Genomic DNA, 20,732 nt, shown 5'->3' on the forward strand with positions numbered 1-20,732 from the left:
AACTCTTTGGGAGGCCAAGGTGGGCAGATCACCTGAGGTCAGGAGTTCAAGACTAGCCTGGCCAATATGGCGAAACCCCGTCTCTACTAAAAAATACAAAAATTAGCTGGGCATGGTGGTGGGTGCCTGTAATCCCAGCTACTCAGGAGGCTGAGGCAGGGAGAATTGCTTGAACCTGGGAGGCCGAGGTTTCAGTGAGCCGAGATTGCGCCATTGCACTCCAGCATGGGTGACAGAGCGAGACTCTGTCTCAAAAAAAAAAAACAAAAAACCCACATACGTATGAGTTCAGAGGAAAGCAAGCCCCTTAAGAGCCAAAGGGGCCAGGTGCAGTGGCTCACTGGGGCCTGTAATCCCAGCACTTTGGGAGGTCAAGGTTGGTGGATCACCTGAGGTCAGAAGTTTGAGACCAGCCTGGCTAACATGGTGAAACCCCATCTCTACTAAAAATACAAATTAGCTGGGTATGGTAGCAGGTGCCTGTAATCCCAGCTACTCAAGAGGCTAAGGCAGGAGAATCACTTGAACCCAGGAGGCAGGGGTTGCAGTGAGCTGAGATCGCACCTTTGCACTCCAGCCTGGGCGACAAAACTCTGTCTCAAAAAAAAAAAAAAAAAAGAGCCAAAGGGCTCCGAGTCTCCATAGGACCACGTAGGCTATGGATAGATGAAGAGGAGGAAGTACATTCTGTGTCAGTGATTTGGAAAAGTTAGAGATAGGATTATGCGTGGCTTTATAAGAAGTAATGTCGGCAATTATATCCATCTTGCTGAGACAGAAGACATAGGTGAGGAAAGAAGTGGACAATGTTTTTTACCTTTTCCTGTACACCTTCATTTCTTTCCCAAAGAACTTTTTATATTCCAAGAGTCCAAGAGTTTTTAGTGACTTTTTTTTGTTTTTACTGGTAATATGACTGAGCCAAAATTTGTTCTGTGAAAAATATTAAATTCTCATCAAATAAAGATCCATGTGATGAGCCAACTGGCACAGTCAGATCATATTTGCTCATTAAAAGAAACACAAAACTAAGACTTTCAACTTGAAAGGGAGGATTTTGAGGGGAGATATATCCTTGTCACTCAAGCGTTATAAGGACATGAAGTGATAAACCTAAAAACAAGTTACTGATCTGAAGTTTCACAAAATGCAGTGTACCTAAGGAGATCATTGAATATATTTGATAAGCATCTGATTTGACCTCTGCAAAATCCATCCTTATCTTCAGAACTTCCCATGGAGCACGAACCCAAAAGTAAAGGAGAAGTTCATTTTTGGTGAATGTGTTTCTTTCAGAAACCAGCTTTGTTACAGAAAGAATCTAATGGTTTCTGGGGATCAGACACTGAATGTACATAAACAGTGATTTTTAACAAACTTACGTGATTTGGGAATACAGGCAGTATTTCTCCTCACCTTTTAAACCTTGGGAATCCTGCCAAGACTTTTCTAGAAATTAGGGTAATATATGTGTTCCTTTTAGAACTTTCTTATTGAGTAATTTGGAGATTGGTTAAAGGGTAGAAAAAAATAGACTGTAAAGAAAAGATAGGAAATGTTGGCTCAATAATGATCTTTAAAAAGAGTGAGATTATTGACTGTGCACTGTGGCTCATGCCTGTACTCCCAGCACTTTGAGAGGCTAAGGCGGGTGGATCACTTGAGGCCAGGAGTTTGAGACCAACCTGGCCAACATGACAAAACCCTGTCTCTACTAAAAATATAAAAAAATCAGCCAGGCGTGGTGGCACATGCCCGTAATCTCAGCTACTTGGGAGGCTGAGTCACAAGAATCATTTGAACCCAGTGAGCAGAGGTTGCAGTAAGCCGAGATCATGCCACTGCACTCCAGCATGGGTGACAGAGCGAAACTCTTGTCTTAAACACACACACACACACACACACACACACACACACACACACACACACACAAACACAAACAGAGTGAGATTATTAACATGGAAAATGCAAACTAAGTTATTCCTCTACATTTGGCTTTCAGAAAAGTTTGTCAGAGATGCTATTATATCTGAAGTTTAGGTTAATAAGAAAATCCTAGATGTGGTTGAATGCTAAGATTATTACACAGATTTCTTTTCTTTTTTTTATTTTTTTATTTATTTGGTTTTTAACTTAATTAGATAGCTGTGTGGTTACCAGCATGTGTAACTTTGCCTGGAAACAGTAGGTAGATGAGGGCCTGGTTTTCACACTGTGCTTCGCAGCACCCTTGATTTCCTCCAAAGGCCTCTGAGGCCAAGGTGAGGGTGGGGAGTGTGCCCTTCAGCCCTGTGTCAACCACAGCATTTCACTGTTTTAAATATTGTTCTCCAGTGTAAGCTTTTAAGAACTCATTCTGAGGCTAAAAGAAAGTATCTGAAAATCACCGGACTGTGAAATCCCTAGTGGTTTTTCCTAGATATGGTATCCTATAATCAGGAAAAGAAAAAAGTAATAATCCCGGGAAAATACTGAGCTATGAAATATTTGACTTTTGGAAAGTCTATCTGCTCATATAAGTAGGTGTCAGATGCCCTTACTAGACAGGTTTCAGAGCAACTTGTGATGTTTAAGTGACATAAGAATGTCCTCTTCTCTGCAGGGCCCTTGCATTGGCAATCAACAGAGCCTGGCTCACAGCAGGCTGTGGGACGCAGTGGTTGGCTTCCTCCATGTCTTTGCTAATATGCAGATGAAACTCTCTCAGGTACTGTGGCCCATTCCCTGCACGTGTCATTGTTGTGAAATGCTAAGTCAGTCCTCACTCCTTGGTGTTCCCATTGTGATGTGGCTGCTTGATCAAAGGCTGGACAAGCCATGCATATCAGGTCTCAGTTTTTTAAACTGAAGGCCAAAATGGGAGACGGAAATGAATGCCTCCGGGGCGGGGGTTTGGGGGGGGGTCCCAGACAGGCTTTTGCATGAACGCAGCTTCCTTCTTTGTGTCTCACCAACCTACCCTTTTTATTATTGCCTCAACATTTGCTTTCTATGGTGCTAATCCTTTCTGCTTCCTTGTCACCATTTTGTCAACTTACAAACACTCTACCAGCCCCATCTGATTTGTCCCATGTTGCATGTCTCGGTAATCCACATCCCTCTTCTCTCTCACCCCTGCTTCTTCCTCCCTCCCTCCCTGTCTCTGCCTCCCCTTCTCACTCCCCATCTCTCTGGCAAGATGAATCAGAACCGCTCAGAGCATTTATTATGAACAAATAAATGTAGCATATGTAGCAGTTTATTGCCTCTCTCCATGGCAACACATGAGGGAGACCTTCAGGAGGTATTTGAGGCTGATTAGAGTAATATTTGCAGCTTTAACTTAAATCATGTGTATCTAAAATTTTCAAGGCTGTCACATCTGCCTCCTCTCTTCTGGAATGTGCTACTTAACCTTTCATTTTTCCCCTTTTGACTCTGGCCTTATGGGAGGAGAGAGTTCCTGGGAGGGCTGCAATTTGACAGTAAGATGTCCGTTCCTATGTCAGCTGGGCAGTGTGGTGTAGTCTCGAGACGAGAGCCCTGGCCCTGCCACCTCCTCACCAGTGACTTTTGGAAAGCCACTTTCCCTTTCTGGTTTTGGTTTCATCATCTCTGAAATATCCAAAGTTAGAATAGGTGACCTCTGAGGTCTCTTCACAGCTCTGATATCCTACACTTCTGTGATATTTTGTATATAGCTGTGATACACACCATAGGTGATGAAGATTCCTCTGAAAGTTGAAGGGCTAGGCAAAGAGCTATGGTTGGTTTTTGGTTTTTGGTTTCTTTTTTTTTTTCCTTTTTTCTTTTCTTTTCTTTTGTTTTTTTTAATTATTATTTCTTTTCTTTCCTTTTTTTTGTGAGGGGGGGTCTGTAAAAGGTATGTGACTCGGAATACCTTTTTAATCGAATCCCCAGATTGCCCACCTCAGATCTTCCAAGAATTGTTTCCTACTGTGACATAGGGTATAAAGCACGGAGGTAGCTTAGCGATGCTCTTCCTGCATTGCTGAAATTAAAACCAAACAGACTGGTATCAAAACCATCCAGAGGAATAGCCTCCATTTTATTCCATTTAAAGGGACAAGTGGCACCCAGATCACCACCAACTAGAATTAGGAGACTCTAAATTAATCCAGAAAGAAAGGAGAACCCACTTGGTGATTATAACCTTGATACCTTTACCAGATGTCCAGTGTTCCCATGAAGCTCACTGGTAATTCTCCAGTGTAGATAATGACAACGTAAACTACTAGAGATACCTGAAGGCTCTTTGGTGCATTGGGTTGTTCAGTCGTTTTGGACAACACTTGGTATATCTGCCACATTGTACTAATAAAAGGAAAAATGTAAAGGAGCTTTGTTGGATGAGTCCTGCTACAGTGAGTCTCCCGGTGCTGCAAACAGTGGACGATAAGGCATCCTCATTCAGAATGAGAAGGAAGCTCTTTCCCGACACTGATGCAGCCTGCACCTAACCTTTCCAGAGCAGGCTCTTCTCGCTCACTGCCCTGTACTTTACTGAGGGATCAGATAGCTCAGGGGTATCTCCTGTTTCTGTTCTAGGATTCCAGTCAGATCGAGCTGCTGAAGGAACTCTTGGATCTCCTTCAGGACATGGTGGTGATGCTTCTGTCCCTCCTGGAAGGTTGGGCTGTTTGGATAACTAGGCCTTCACACAACTGTAATTGGTCTGAGCACTAACCTTACTGATCATGCAGATTATCCTTCTGGCAGGTCACTGATGCCATATGTCATTGGTCAGAAAGCCAAATTTTCAGAAACGAAAAATAAAATGAGGGGCACCTGGTCTGATGGACGAAGCCTGAAATCAATTGATTTTCTATCAATAGGAAAGCCAGAATGAACTGGGGAAAACCTCCAAGCTTTGCTCTTCCCTATCCTCTCCCTCTCCCCATTGCTTTTCAACACATCTGGCTGCCAGTGTGTATGCCAGCCATCTAGTTGGGCACCCTCCTAGGTCTAAGGGGATCAAAGGGACACCGTGTATCCCTATGTGTCCCTGATAATCTAATAATGAAACCACTTCCCAGGCCCCAGGCCATGTTAAAGGCAGTGGTGTGGCCACCTCCTTCTTCCCTTTGTTTCTTTCCCCCTTGGCTCGTAGTGGTGTAGTCTTTATGGCTTGCTGCTCCCTCCTACATCATCACGGTCAGAGAAGAGCTGACTAATTTGGCACAAAAGCCTTCTAAAAATAGCTACCTGACAAGTGACATGATAGCTTGGGTTTATTTATGTATTTGTATGTCTTTTTGAACCTGCCTCACAGGGAATGTGGTAAATGGCACCATTGGCAAGCAGATGGTTGACACACTGGTAGAATCATCTACCAATGTAGAAATGATCTTGAAATTCTTTGACATGTTCTTGAAACTTAAAGACTTAACCAGCTCAGACACCTTCAAAGAATATGACCCAGATGGTAAAGGAATTATCTCCAAAAAAGAATTCCAGAAGGCCATGGAAGGGCAAAAACAGTACACGCAGTCAGAGATTGACTTTCTCCTGTCGTGTGCAGAAGCTGATGAGAATGACATGTTTAATTACGTTGATTTTGTAGACCGGTTCCATGAGCCAGCCAAGGACATAGGGTTTAATGTGGCTGTGTTATTGACAAATCTTTCTGAACACATGCCAAACGATTCCCGCCTGAAGTGTCTGTTGGACCCAGCAGAAAGTGTGCTAAATTACTTCGAACCCTACCTAGGACGCATCGAGATCATGGGTGGGGCCAAGAAGATTGAGCGTGTTTATTTTGAGATCAGTGAATCCAGTCGCACTCAGTGGGAGAAGCCCCAGGTGAAGGAATCTAAGCGACAGTTCATTTTTGATGTTGTCAATGAAGGTGGGGAACAGGAAAAGATGGAGCTGTTTGTGAACTTCTGTGAGGACACCATCTTTGAAATGCAGTTAGCATCTCAGATCTCTGAATCCGATTCAGCTGACAGGCCAGAAGAGGAGGAAGAAGATGAAGATTCTTCTTACGTGTTAGAAATTGCGGGTGAAGAGGAAGAAGACGGGTCTCTTGAGCCGGCCTCTGCATTTGCTATGGCCTGTGCCTCTGTGAAGAGGAATGTCACCGACTTCCTGAAGAGAGCAACCCTGAAGAACCTCAGGAAGCAGTACAGGAACGTGAAAAAGATGACTGCGAAGGAGCTGGTGAAGGTGCTCTTCTCCTTTTTCTGGATGCTGTTCGTGGGGCTATTCCAGTTGCTCTTCACCATCCTGGGAGGAATCTTTCAGATCCTCTGGAGCACAGTGTTTGGAGGGGGCCTGGTAGAAGGGGCAAAGAACATCAGAGTGACCAAGATCCTGGGTGACATGCCTGACCCAACCCAATTTGGTATCCATGATGACACTATGGAGGCTGAGAGGGCAGAGGTGATGGAGCCAGGTATCACCACTGAACTAGTACACTTCATAAAGGGGGAGAAGGGAGATACAGATATCATGTCAGACCTCTTTGGACTCCACCCAAAGAAAGAGGGCAGCTTAAAGCATGGGCCTGAAGTAGGTTTGGGTGACCTCTCAGAAATTATTGGCAAGGATGAACCCCCTACATTAGAGAGTACTGTACAGAAGAAGAGGAAAGCTCAGGTAAGTGTCATTTGTTTCTTTCATCTTCCTTTATCCCCAGAATAAGACTTGCCACCGTATCTTGTAATCAGTACTGACACCATTTCCCTAGGAGCCAACACTCTATGTTAGACAGTGGCTCTGGTGTGATTATGCTGATCTTATAATTCCACCTCTGACATGTCTGCAGAAATCAAGACTTAGATGGTTATCTCAGTGCCTAGTCATTGGTTGGTCGTCTAGTTTATATTGTAGAATTCAAACATGATGGCCTGTGACACTTTGCCTCAGACTTTTATTAGAAGGTTAGTTCTCATGCTGTGCAGATGCATTCAGTGAACTGAAAGCACAGGAAACGAAGAATAACATAAAAGGAGACCTTCCTTCTGAGTCCGTGCTTTCTCAGTGTCATAAAAGGTCAGAATGATCCTTATGATTTGGCCTCTCTATGAGTTTGATCATGCTTGGGACATTTTTATCCTTGTGATACACTCACTGTTCAGTTAGTACTTCATGTCAGTCAACAAGATTAAGTGAACAAGATAGCAGGAATTCAGAGCCCCTTGACCATGGAAGGTTCTGGGTGTTCCCCTCTCTTGTAGTATCCAATTCACAGTGTCATTCTAGCATCAAAGAGAGTAGAGAAGTGTGAAAAGATCCAAGCCCAAAAACATTCATTCATTCATTCCATTATTATTTATTGAAAAGTTAATGTGCTTTGTCACTGTTTTAGGCTCTGGGAATATGGTGCTGAATAAGAAACACACTGTCCCTACAGCTTAGTGGAGAATAAAGGCATTGGACAAGTCAAGACAAGTATAAAGAATGCTAGGAAGGAGAAATGTCAGGTACTATAGTTCTCTGTAGGAGAGAACGCTGGTTCGAAGATTCAGGGAAGAAAACATCAGAATCAGCATTCCCACAATATTCTGTTTTGCTCCCTGATGTAGCCCCAAAACCTAGAATACAGTTTGATACATAATAGGGTCCCATTCCAGGACTGCTTTGTGCCAGCCTGTGTTCTAGGATACAGGAATACATAGGTTCAAAGCAGAAAACAACATTTTTGCTTTCATGGATCTTAACTTCTAGTGGGAGAAGACAACAAATAAGATAATTATCATTTGTGCTGCGTGTTAGAACACATGAACATGCAGTGAGTTACAGAGTGAATGTAGGCCCAACAGAAATAGGTAGAGGAGGCTTCTGAAAAGGTGTCGTCTGAGTCAAGTCCTGACGAGCAGCAGGCACGTGAAAAGCTGGGGCAGGCATACTCCAGGCAGAGGATATGGCTAAGTATCCTTTGGAATTACGCCTGGAACGATCGGGAATGTTCCAGGAAGTCTGCGTGTTTGGGTGTGGGACACGAGTCAAATGGTACAAGATGGGGATGAAGAGAAACACCAGGATCATGCAAGACGCATAGGCTATGTTGAGGAGCTTGAATTTTACTCTAACTGCAGTGGTCCTCAGCCAGAGGGACTGGGATACTGGCAAGAGGATTAAAGACAAGGCAAGAAGAAGCCTGTCAGATGGAGGCAGGCTGATCAAACTTGGTTTGATCTGTGTCCCATCTCTTTCTGACCCTGTGGAGCAGTAGAACCACTGCCTTGAGGCTCTTACAATGTCCTAACACAAGTTTCCTCTTTGAATTGAGTAAGTTATAGAAGGGAGGTTGAGTTTTCAAGTTTCAAATCTTTGTCTTGGCATCTCTTCAGAGTCACTTGATATATATAGCAGGACACTTATGTTCAGTGATCCTGAGAGAAACAGAAACATGAAAAGCCATTGAAATTTGTGACCAAGAAGCAAATGGCCAAGAAAATGTCTCATCATCATGACCTCGCTTCTTTGAGGAAAGCTTGACTAATTGTTATTTTTGTCTAGGCAGCAGAAATGAAAGCAGCAAATGAAGCAGAAGGAAAAGTAGAATCCGAGAAGGCAGAGTAAGTTCTTGGTAGCATCAACTACTCTCATTGCTATGGTAGATAGTTCTTAGGCCAGGCAGAGTGGCTCGCACCTGTAATCCCAGCACTTTGAGAGGCTGAGGCTGGAGGATCACTTGAACCCAGGACTTCGAGACCATCCTGGGCAACATAATGAGACCCCATCTCTACAAAAAATACAAAAATTGCTGGGCATGGTGGTGTGCACCTGTAGTCACAGCTACTTGGGAGGCTGAGGTGGGAGGATTGCTTGAGCCCAGGAGGTCGAGGCTGCAGTGAGCCAAGATAACACCACTGCACTCCAAGCTGGGCAGCAGAGCAAGACCCTGTCTCAAAAACAAAAAAGAAAAAAAGAAAATAAAGATAGTTATTGATAGCATCTGATACTCTGTTGCTATAGTAAATAGAAAACTTGATTTCTGTCAATGCAAGCAATTATTCTGCAAGCCCTGGGTATATTTCCTTTTACCCTAGCTATATAATAAATACCTTATATTTATCATGCTAAGTTTATAATCCCACTAGCAGATCAGAGTTTCACTATCTGGCCAGATGACTTTGCAACTTCATATATTGATGACAGTGATATCTAATATTAAATACCTATTATGTGTCAGGCCTTTGCTCAGGTCTTTTATACAATATCTTATTAAATCTTGCCAGAAGTGTGGAAGAGTAGGTACTATTGCTTAGAAAATAAAGGGTAACTTCAGAAGGGGAAAAAAATTGTTAAGTATAATTTCAGAAGAAGAGTACAAACTTGTATATAGCTGATGTTCACCAAGATCATGGCTCATCCTCATTGAATATAAATTTAATGTCCAGCCACTGTGGATTGATAAAGACCTGAAGTTTCCACCTTCAAGGAATGATTCTACCTCCTGGCCCTCTCAATCCAGATTTCTCTTTAATCTAGTCTCCCTTTTTGGGCCAGACCACCCTCCCGTCTGCCCTGCTGAGTGGGTTTCCCATTTCTGCAGCATGGAAGATGGAGAGAAGGAAGACAAAGACAAAGAAGAGGAGCAAGCTGAGTACCTGTGGACAGAAGTGACAAAAAAGAAGAAGCGGCGGTGTGGTCAGAAGGTTGAGAAGCCGGAAGCTTTCACAGCCAATTTCTTTAAAGGGCTGGAAATCTATCAGACCAAGTTACTGGTAAGCGTTCCAACCTTGGCCCTGTTCATGGTGCAGGGATTGGCCCAGGCAGATGGCAGAGAGGTGCCGCTGATTTGTTTCACTGTTTGGTCAGTTACACTTCCTCCCCTTTCTCATTCCTAAACTTTCTTCTTCCCATGTGTCTACCTGTTCCTTTTCTGTTGGAGGAAAAGAAAAGGGGGAGAGCCTGGAAAGAACCACAGTTCTCCAGCAGCTCTGCTATCAGCAGGGTGTCCTCTCTCACCTGTTTCCTTACCAGGAGAGCAGGAACACCTCTTTCTACCCAGAACTTTATGTGTATTATGTGGGGACTTAACCAATCCTGGTCCAAAAGTTCAGAAGTGTTTTGATCACGTGGGAATCAGAAAGAATGTCCCTCTTATGTTAGTTTCCCACACTAGTCCTCCAAACCTTGATTGTTCTATATGCAATCAAAGCTTAGAACAGCTTGTAATATTCTTTCTCTGATACATTGCCCTCTGAGGTACAGTGGCTGAAGGCCAGGACCACACCTTCCCTAGCACCATTAGTGAGGGCTCCCCACAGAGAGATTGGGAACGTTACCCAGGCAGCTTCCACTCCAGTCTGTGGATGCTGATTTTTCTGGGGAAGATGGCAGCAAGAATGGGAATGCTGTTCCCAACAAGGGAGAAGAAGAGGCTCCCGGAACTGTAACTTGGAAAGGAACGAGGACTGAGGCCACAGAATGGCTACATCCAGGTTGGGAGTTGCCAGGGTCTTCTGCGAGCCTAGACCACTTACAGTTTCCTAATAGACAGCTTGCTGCGTGGAGTGATCACGAAAACGCAGTCACACAGCACTTCAAGGCAAGGCTCGAGTCCTCTGCTGGTGGCGTGTTTAGGCCTTTGGCTCCCTGAGCAATAAAGCCAGAGCAGGATTCTTTATACCAATTCTAAGCAATTTTTTTTAAAATCAACATTTTGGTTCCATGTTCATGACACGACACAGTCATGCCATGGCTGTGTTAAGAATGCCAGGGTTGGCCGGGCACGGTGGCTCACGCCTGTAATCCCAGCATTTTGGGAGGCCGAGATGGGTGGATCACGAGGTCAGGAGATCGAGACCATCCTGGCTAACACAGTGAAACCCCGTCTCTAGTAAAAATACAAAAAAATTAGCCGGACGTGTTGGCGGGCGCCTGTAGTCCCAGCTACTCGGGAGGCTGAGACAGGAGAATGGCATGAACCCGGGAGGTGGAGCTTGCAGTGAGCCGAGATTGCGCCACTGCACTCCAGCCTGGGGGACACAGCGAGACTCCATCTCAAAAAAAAAGAAAGAAAAGAATGCCAGGGTTGCCCTAGAAGAGTGGTCATCAAAGAGTAGGACGAGTCAAGTGTGAACTTCTAACCAGAACTGACCTTCTGTGTGAAAGTAGGAAGTTCTCTTTTCCTTCCAAAGCTCTTCTACTTCTGCCTGTCCTTTTCTTTGCAGCATTACCTGGCCAGGAATTTCTACAACCTGAGGTTCCTTGCTCTGTTTGTAGCCTTCGCTATCAACTTCATCCTGCTTTTTTATAAGGTGATACTTCATTCAGGGGTTATTTGCTAAATATGCGTATACTAAGTATACTATGTGTAGAAAAAGAATCATGACAGAATTTGTGCTCTTAATTGTAGCAAACATTCTAATAGGTAGCAAATTTCTAAGACATTGGCTTCTAAAAGGAATACAATTTCTAGTAGTGGAGAGACTACTGACAAGAGAGCCAGTGAGGGGACTATTTCAATAGTTCATGCTTATTTTAGTCGTTGCTTAATTTAGTCTTCAAATACTTGCTGAGCATCTACCATGAGCTAGACCCTATATTAGGAACAACAAGGTATTTCAAAATGAGTAATAAATAAAATTCTTTCTTCAAGGAATAAGGTACCCAAGAGCCATTATAGCTGGCCTATTTGTTAGAAGCGTTATAAAGGAAAAATTAACAGGATTTGGAAAGAGAGGGGACTGCTCAAGTTAAATGATGGTTTTGAACATTGGCAAGCGGGTCTTGCATGCTGTAGGCATGTAATAATTGTTAGTGCAGTGAATTAATGAAGGGTCCTGAATTCTCGACATAGTCTTTAACTGGTTTTTCTATCTCTTGCCTATCTCCCTTTCTACTTAAAACCACCAATCTAATTTGTATGAAACATTGTTTTATCCACCTCAACTTTCCACTCGACAAACTAATGACCTTCTGTTGCCCATAAAAGAAAAATGGAAGTCTATAGCCAAGAGAGGCAAAGCTTGGTTTTAAACACATTGAGGTTGAGGTGACTTCAGACAGCCATCCAAGAAGAGAAAGCCAGCAAGCAGTTAGAGCTACAGGACAAAGCCTCAAAGTTGTAGATTTGAGAGTCATCTGTATAAGAATAGCGGCTGAAGCCATGAATGTAAATGGCATCTCAGAAAGAATGGAAAATACTGAGTCTCTGGCTGGGTGGCAGTGGTGGGTGGGGGAGCAGGCACACACATCCTTCATGCTTGTGTGTGTGTCTTTGCCTCCTCTCAGGCCACAGCATGATCAGAGATTCCCTTCTGTGGCATAAGGATTATAAGCATATGTAGTAAAAGTTGCCTAATTTTAATTTTTTTGCTTTCTTTTCAAGAGATAGGTTTTGTCTCCTTTTTAAAAGTTTGTTTGCAATTATTAGAGATACTGGGTGATTCCTAGTAATAAGTCACCTAAAAACCTCATTCATTCAGCAAGTAATGTTGAGTCACTACTATTTGTACAGCATATGCTAACAATATAAAATATGTGGGGAGAGCCCAATGGCTGAGGTTCTTTTTGATGTTTAATAAGCGAGTGTGTATTTTGAGCCAGGTCACTGAAGAGCCTTTAGAAGAAGAGACAGAGGATGTTGCAAACCTATGGAATTCCTTTAATGACGAGGAAGAGGAAGAAGCGATGGTATTCTTTGTCCTTCAGGAGAGCACCGGGTATATGGCACCAACGCTGCGGGCCCTGGCCATCATCCACACCATCATCTCTCTAGTCTGTGTGGTGGGCTACTACTGCCTGAAGGTGAGCTGTTTGCCACTCTGGATCTAATCTCACTCCTTGAGGAAGAAGTGTCCTTTTTGAGCCCAGCCAGCCCTTTGCTCGAAGACTTTGCTAGCCGTAAAGGTCTTTGTAAGGTCCGTAGAGCAGCAGCAGCACATCACTTGGGAGCTGCCTAGACCTGCAGAGTCTCAGGCCTCACCGTAGGTTTTCTTCTGTTGTTGTTGTTTTTGAGATGGGTTTCGCTCTTGTCTCGCAGGCTGGAGTGCAGTGGTGCAAGCTCGGCTCACTGCAACCTCCGCCTCCCAGGTTCAAGCAATTGTCCTGTCTCAGCCTCCCGAGTAGCTGGGATTACAGGTGCCTGCCACCATGCCCAGCTAATTTTTGTATTTTTTAGTAGAGACAGGGTTTCACTATGTTGGCCAGGCTGGTCCTGAACTCCTGACCTCAGGTAATCCATCTGCCTCGGCCTCCCACAGTGCTGGGATTACAAGCATGAGCCACTGCGCCCAGCCCCTAAGTCCTTTAACTCAGAATCTACCACTTAGCATGATCACTGGGCAATCTGTACGCACTTTCAAGTTTGAGAAGCCTTGAGCTAGGAGTCCCATTTCAGGTACCTCTTGTTGAATTTCATAGAACTAGAGTCATCAAGCTAAAGTCACATGGAGAGCTAGTCATGAGAGAATCTTCTGATCTTTGAATTGATGTCAAAATTTTTATAAAAATACCTTTTCATTAGGTGGTAACCACTCAAGATCTCAGAAGAAAGCTTACTGATGTGTTAGTTTTCAGTTATCCATTGCTGCATAACAAACCACTCTAAAACTCAGTGGTCTAAAGTGACAACTATTTATCTCTGTGATTCTGTGAGATGACTGGCACATTTGGGCAGTTCCTCTGTTCTATGTAAAGGCGCTACATTTGCAGCCATCTGCGAGCTCAGCTGGGCTGGAATGGCCAAGATGGCACATTCCCATGCCTGGCAGCTCCACAGGGGGACAACTGGAAGGATGGGCTCAGCTGGGGTAGCTGGGCCTCTCTCTGTCTCCCTCTTTCTCTCCAGGGAGATTCAGAGCATCTCCTTCTCCACGTGGCCTTTCCACATGATCTGTCCGGTAGGGTAGCTAGACTTCTTGCATGATGGCTTGGGTTTCCAAAAAGAGCATGGAGGTGGAAGCTGCTAAGCCTTCCTAAGTCTTAGGCCCAGAACTGGTACAGTGTCATTTCCATTGCATTCTGTTGTTTAAGGCAAGTCACATGGCCATCCCAGATGCACTGCTGCATGGTAGAGGGGAGAGGCACTACACAAAGGCATGAATTCCAGGAGGCATGGTTCCTTGGGGCCATATTCACAACCACTACAGTTATGTCAATCTTCTGTCATTCAATTTTTGGTGTCCCAAGTCCAGATCTAGTTCTGCTACATCATAATTGTGTTTTTCTCACTGCTTTTCTCATTACATTTTTTTCTTCCTTCTCTTGAGTAGGAAGTCTCCTTAAGTACAGCAAGCCACCTTCTTCCCGGGAAGAGTCCAGGAAATACTTTCCTATATTGTGGTCCTTTCTTCCCTCAGTGAACTATTGTGTCACGTAGGAAGTCCAGCTACTGTGCTGAAGAGACCTTATGCCCTGGGCTACACTAAGGACTCTATTGCAACTATGAAAATGCAAATTCTGGAGCCAAGCTGCCTGGGTTGAACTCACAGCTCTGCCACTTAAACTCCCAGTCCTCTATCTTCTCATACGTAAAAATGAGTACTGTTGCTAAAGTTGCTGGGGGGATTAAATGTAGAGATATGTGTAAATGTACTCAGAACACATAGTAAACCCTCAAGGATGTTCGCTGCTGCTCCTTAGTTTGAGATCCTAGAGTTCAGCTTATTAGATGGAGTACAGATTATACTGTGACCAGGAGAAACAAAAAAGAAACACTATTTAGCAAGTAAAGAATGTGGAAGTTCTGTTTACGAGAGTATACAAACTTCTAGGAGATTGAAGGGGAATGCTTGGAATCCCAGAGATGAGCACCGCTCTACAACTTGATATTACTACTGTTCTCTAGAGTCATCCAAAACACAGCAGGCATTAGTCGCTGAGCTTTGCCTCACCTCCCACATCATCTGTGTACTAACAGTCATCATCAGTTCCTCACAGTGTGCAGTGGCTACTAGCCTTTGCCACCTTCCTATCGTGAGTTTTTCATTTTATCAGTGTTATTTCATTGTTTTAAAGAAAAACAGGGCAAGAGGTAACTCTTTACAAATCACTGTCTGAATTTTGTTCTTTTGTTTTGGACAAAAGCGATGTGGGGTACATGCATATCATGGGTTTGGAGACAAAGGTCTCAAGGACGTTGCCAAGTAGCCAGTGGCATCTCAGCTGGAGATGAGATGAGATGCCCTAGCTCTGTCTGAATTAAGCTTTTCTGGCTAGAGGAGCTGCGTCAATTGTGACTTCTCATTTCCTGGGATTTCAGCAGTATCCTCTGGCCTCATTAACTGTCCCATGTTTGGAGTGTGTGTGCACTTAGTGATGGTTGGGGCAAGTGGATTATTTTCCAGTCCGTTTCTGTGTTCCCCTTTGGCAGTAGGTCCTTAGAGCCATACCACTATATCTAGTCTAAAATAAAAGTTCCAATTATAAAAGAATAGAGAGTGATAGTAGGAAACAAGTATGCCACTACCTGGAAGGAGCTCTTTACGGACAGAATCTCAGGAAGAAAACTTCATACAGAAAGACTGAATCCTCTCATTCTAACTATGAGACCATGTTTCATTAACTGACCTTCAACGCCATGAGATAAATATGGCCCTGTACATTGAAGGGAGTTGGAACATTTCATCATATTCCTGTGGCTGGCCGATCTATTCTAGAATGGTTTATTGTCCTTTCTAAATCTTGGTTCAACTCGAGCCGAGGAGTCTTAGGAGTCCTAACTCATTCAACCCTGGGGCTCATCTAGGCGTGGCCTGCACACTAGCATGGGTCAAGGAGTCTAGTTTGTATTAATATTAGCCATCTAACTGAAAACTTAAAGGGTGACCCAAATCAGATCAGCTTTAAAGAGGTAGGTATTTAGCCAAAGAGATTCATTTGGCTTTGATCCCACAACTAGGCACTCTAAGAATTCCACTATAACGAGATTGCTGCTCTGAAGTTGGAAGGTTAATTTGTGACAAATACCTGGGAGCAGGTGCTTTAATCACAAAGCCTGCTCTGAGTAACCATCCTCTTCCCACTCCTAGGTGCCTTTGGTGGTTTTCAAAAGGGAAAAAGAAATCGCCAGGAAGCTGGAGTTTGATGGCCTATATATCACCGAACAGCCATCTGAAGATGACATCAAGGGGCAGTGGGACCGCTTGGTGATCAACACACCGTGAGTGTCCCTCTACCCCAACCTAAAAAGGAGATGGAGTCTCTACTGTAAATAGAGTAACTCTTTCCTCCTGGCCTTAAAACTGGTTAATATAAACTGTCTTTTGATTTCTGGGACTTTTCTCCCTTGCCTCTTCAATAAAGCCACTTACTGCCCATCAAATACTTGTATAGACTTCTATTAGTTTAATGGGGACAGAAGATATTATCAGAAAGTACTGAGTATATTTGATTTGGACCAGACAGTCCAGTACAATATTGCTTAAACTAGTTTTCCATGTTCGAGTCACAGTGTTTCCAGGGCTTAAGTGGGCCAAGGCATCTAGAGATCAAGTTGATCAGCTTCAGCTTTTCCATAGCCTTCCATGGCACAGCACTGCTATAACTGCCATCTCTGAAGTCTTCTTCTTCTTTTTTTTTTTTTTTTTTTTTGAGACAGAGTCTCCCTTTGTTGCCCAGGCTGGAGTGCAGTGGTGCGATCTCAGCTCACTGCAAGCTCTGCCTCCCGGGTTCACGCCATTCTCCTGCCTTAGCCTCCCGAGTAGCTGGGACTATAGGTGCCTGCCACCACGCCCGGCTAATTTTTTTGTATTTTCAGTAGAGACGGGGTTTCACCGTGTTAGCCAGGATGGTCTCGATCTCCTGATCTGGTGATCCACCCACCTCGGCCTCCCAAAGTGCTTGGATTACAGGCATGAGCCACCGCGCCCGGCCTGAAGTCCTCTTCTTAACCAAATAGCCTGCTTGGTAAGAGACCTCGTCTTAACGTAAGATTGAGAGGCACTTACATGGGCAGGTAAATAGAGCCATCTGGTAGGGATATGAAGACCTGTGGAGGCAAGCCTGCCTTCCTGTAGGCATGTGGCACCGTGGTGGGAAGAAGGAAGAGCACTGATTGACAGGCAGGTGACACCAAGGCTCTGACGCTTACTGGTCTGTGAACTTGCACAAGGTAATCAAGCCTTCTCAGCCTTAGTTTCCTCGTCAGTAATAGAAGGATGAGAATATCATCCTGCAGAGGATTAATGAATGTATGTGTCAAATGCTTGGCAAATGCCTGGCACGTGGTAGGCATTAAGCTGTTACTCATTCTCTTTCCCCTAACTATCCAAAAAGTGGCCATCACCATTAGCAAATGTCACACTCTAATGACAGTTGATTCACAAGTAAGTGACAGTTTCAAGATAAATTAATGTGGCAAAAGGAAAGAAATAAGGCCAAATAGTAAACAAAGGTGACTGTGTTGAAACTCTTAGGTGTGCCAATTAAGATAGGCATGTTAAGAAACAGCAACCCTGACTCCAGGGGAAGAAAGCTGTGTCCTATCCAAAGATGATCAGGCAAACTGAGAAGCAGCTCTGCAAAGGTACAACTAAGCATATTTCTTTATATTCTCCAGAAAAGGAAGCCTCTTCCCTTAGAAGGGGGAAAATGTGAACAGGCACATCCTCACATCCTAAGTCTGTCCCTGCCCGCGGGTCCCCTGCCAATCTTCTCACACAAGGAAAAGCACTGTTTCTGATGCTTTGTCATTACATTACAGAAGTCTTAGACACTATTGAATAGTTTAATCCTTTGGTAAGCTTTGTGCAATCATCAGTAATGCTTGCGTCTTGTTATACAAGGGCATGTGGCCTAAAAGTCCCAGTAAGAAGGCAGTTCAATTTCGGCCAGGCACAATGGTTCATGCCTGTAATCCCAGCGCTTTGGGAGGCCGAGGCGGGTGGTTCATGAGGTCAGGAGTTCGAGACCAGCCTGGCCAACATAGTGAAACCCCGTCTCTACTAAAAATACAAAAAAATTAGCTGAGCGTGGTGGTGGGCGCCTGTAATCCCAGCTACTTGGGAGTCTGAGGCAAGGAGAATCACTTGAACCTGGGAGGCGGAGGTTGCAGTGAGCTGAGATCGCACCACTGCGCTCCAGCCTGGGCGACAGAGCGAGACTTCATCTCAAAAAAAAAAGAAGGCAGTTCAATTTCTAGCAATGTATCCTAAGGAGATAATGAGACAAGTACACTAAAATGTCCTAACAAAGGTATTTCCCAATATTTTTTACTTAGAGTGGCTTAAACGTCCATGAGTAGGAAATGCATAAATAAATAGCTATTTTTTAAAATGTTAGATAGACCAATGTTTAATTTTTTTTCACAATGGCATCATAGTACATGTTCATGTTTTGTAACGTGCTTTTTTTCAGTTAACTGTATGTCATGGGAGCTTTCTTTTTAAACATTTTACTTTTATATTGTTAAGCACACATAAGAACATATAAAATGTATATGTACATTTTACAGTATAATTATAAACCAAAAAGGTTAAAAAATAGAACATTACTGAGAGCTTAAAAATCCCCTGTATTATCCTCCCTGATTATATCTTCCCAACCCACAGCTATCTACATTTTTGATGTTCATTAGCGGTTAGTAATATTAATTCTTAAATAATTAGCAATCAGTGATATTAGTGATATTCATTCTCCTGCCTTATAGTTTTCCCACTTAGGTATTTGTCCCTAAATATATTTTGACTATTTTGACTATTTGGAACTTAATATAAGTGGAATTATACTATATACATTATACTGTCACTTGAATTTTTTTTAGCATTGTTTGGGAACTCACCTATGTTGATGTATATAGCTATAGTTTGTTCATTTTCAAAGCTGTAGCATTTTCCATTATGTATATTATCACACTGATCAATTTTCCTGACAGTAGATATTTCAACTTGTTTTCTAAAGTTTCTGGCTTTTCTAAACAGTGCTACAGTGAACATTCTTATACCTGATACACAAGTTGAAGGATTTCTCTAGAGGAGAGAAATTTGCTGAATAGTAGGATATGCAAAATGTTTGTCCCAATTTATGCTCCAAACAGTACTATATTCGAGTTTCTTCTTCTCTGCTTATTTGCTGGCACTTACTGCTGGCAGATAATTTTGCTGATCTAGTAGGTGTATAGTGGCACCTCATTGTATATTTCCCTGATTACTAAATGGGTTAAGCATCTTGTACTTTTTCCCTGAACATTCATGTACAGATGTACTCTTTATTTATGCACTTTCCTTCTGAAGGTCTGTTCTCTATGCCACACTTTAAGGACTCGTAACAAGTAAAAAATCTGTTTTCTACCTTCAAGGAGTTTGCATACCTAGTCAGGGGACAAGAAATTCAGAATGCTCAGATGAAGGTAAGACCGCATCTATGAAGGGGTCATGCCCAGAGCCTGTGGTCCTTGGCCCTTCAGCATCACTCGTGGAATCTTCTGCTTAGGAGAAAATGCGACCAGGCTGAGTTGTATGTTACCATTTGTATAAATGATTTAAGAGAAAGGAGGTATCAGTGTGGCAGAGAGAGCATGGCTTGATTTTTATTTGTTTTATTTTCAATTTAAATGCAGTGCATAAAAAAATCAAGGAGCAATGTACAAGGAAGAAAGTCAAAATAATTGTTATTTTCATCCCCCAGAGATAAAATATTAGCAGTTTACTCTGTAACACCAGCATTTGTTTTTGCTTTCAAGTGGCATTTAAATGTTTAAGACAAAGAAACTGCTTTAACAAACCAAAAAAAAAAACATACTGCCACCCTGTTGGGGGAGAGGCGGCATCTGCTGAGGTTATTCTTCTGAGAGGTCAGTGAATAGTAGGAGGTCTCCATTTCCTTATCACCAACTTGGGTGGTCTCTGGAGAATAGGGAACTGTTGTGTTCTAGAACCAAAAAGAATGAATCAAATAAAGGAAAACAAAAGTAAGAATGCATGCACCAAAGGCCAGAGACTCCTAGGCTGCAATCCAGTCTTACAAGGAACCCCCCACAGGAAGGATTCAGTAATTCTGGATAGGAAAAACATATTTTCAATGGTTTTTGCCAGCATTCCTGAAGATGACAGTTCTTTCTTAACAGTAAGAAATATTTGCAGTGGAGCTGGTACAAGCTACAGAGAGAAGAAAGATCATCTCTCTGGGGATGCTAGGGGATGGTACAGAACCATCTCCAAAAAAGAAAGGGATCCAACTCCCGGAGGAAAGCAGGCCCTGTGGCATTACGTGGGAATAGAAAATAGAGTGGAAAAACACTCAGCTTAAAAAATCCAATGTAAATAAACTAAAGGTGATTCCCAGACTGGAAACTCCATATAGTTAGGGACTTTATCTACACTTTCCACCACACCCCACATCCCGCATCCCCATTATCTACCCCAGTAGCTGACATAAAGTAGTGACTCATTGGAATGCCTGTGTTTTCTGTAGCATTTTGTTTCTGGTTATACTGGGATTAGGGAAAGGATTTAGAAACATCTGTCTCTGTCTAATCTGTCATCACAATTCTTGGCTCCAAATCATAATTCCGAGGCAGAAACTGCCCAGTGGCCTTCTGAGTGTTTCAGAAGTCAATACAAAGTAATGAAGCCATACATGACTCAGTAGAGCCTGTGATGACTCTGAACTTCAATCAGATCTTAAATTCTTTGGTGAGCAGGACACAAACCAAAAAGATCCCAGATCCAGGCACTCAAACTGAAACGTTTCTTCATGTGTTTTCCTTGATGTTAAGAATGAAGAACCAACCCTTTTCATTTTGTTTTTCAGATCTTTTCCTAATAACTACTGGGACAAGTTTGTAAAGAGAAAGGTATGCCTTGTTAGTGGGGGTGAGTTCCGTGATCACC

General features: G+C 43.2%; 1 protein-coding gene across 2 annotated transcripts in view; it reads left to right on the forward strand.

Moving 5' to 3' along the window:
- RYR3 (ryanodine receptor 3) overlaps positions 1–20,732 on the forward strand; it is a 563,020-nt gene that overhangs the window by 529,383 nt on the left and 12,905 nt on the right. For both annotated transcript variants that reach the window (XM_034938474.3, XM_057299827.2), the window contains 9 exons: positions 2,603–2,707; positions 4,549–4,630; positions 5,273–6,600; positions 8,467–8,525; positions 9,506–9,677; positions 11,130–11,216; positions 12,508–12,708; positions 15,933–16,063; positions 20,653–20,695. In XM_034938474.3, coding sequence (XP_034794365.3) covers positions 2,603–2,707; positions 4,549–4,630; positions 5,273–6,600; positions 8,467–8,525; positions 9,506–9,677; positions 11,130–11,216; positions 12,508–12,708; positions 15,933–16,063; positions 20,653–20,695 — 2,208 coding nt within the window. The remainder of the gene's footprint in view (positions 1–2,602; positions 2,708–4,548; positions 4,631–5,272; positions 6,601–8,466; positions 8,526–9,505; positions 9,678–11,129; positions 11,217–12,507; positions 12,709–15,932; positions 16,064–20,652; positions 20,696–20,732) is intronic.

This window comes from Pan paniscus, chromosome 16 (genome assembly GCF_029289425.2).
Source record: "Pan paniscus chromosome 16, NHGRI_mPanPan1-v2.0_pri, whole genome shotgun sequence".
Lineage (NCBI taxonomy): Eukaryota > Metazoa > Chordata > Mammalia > Primates > Hominidae > Pan > Pan paniscus.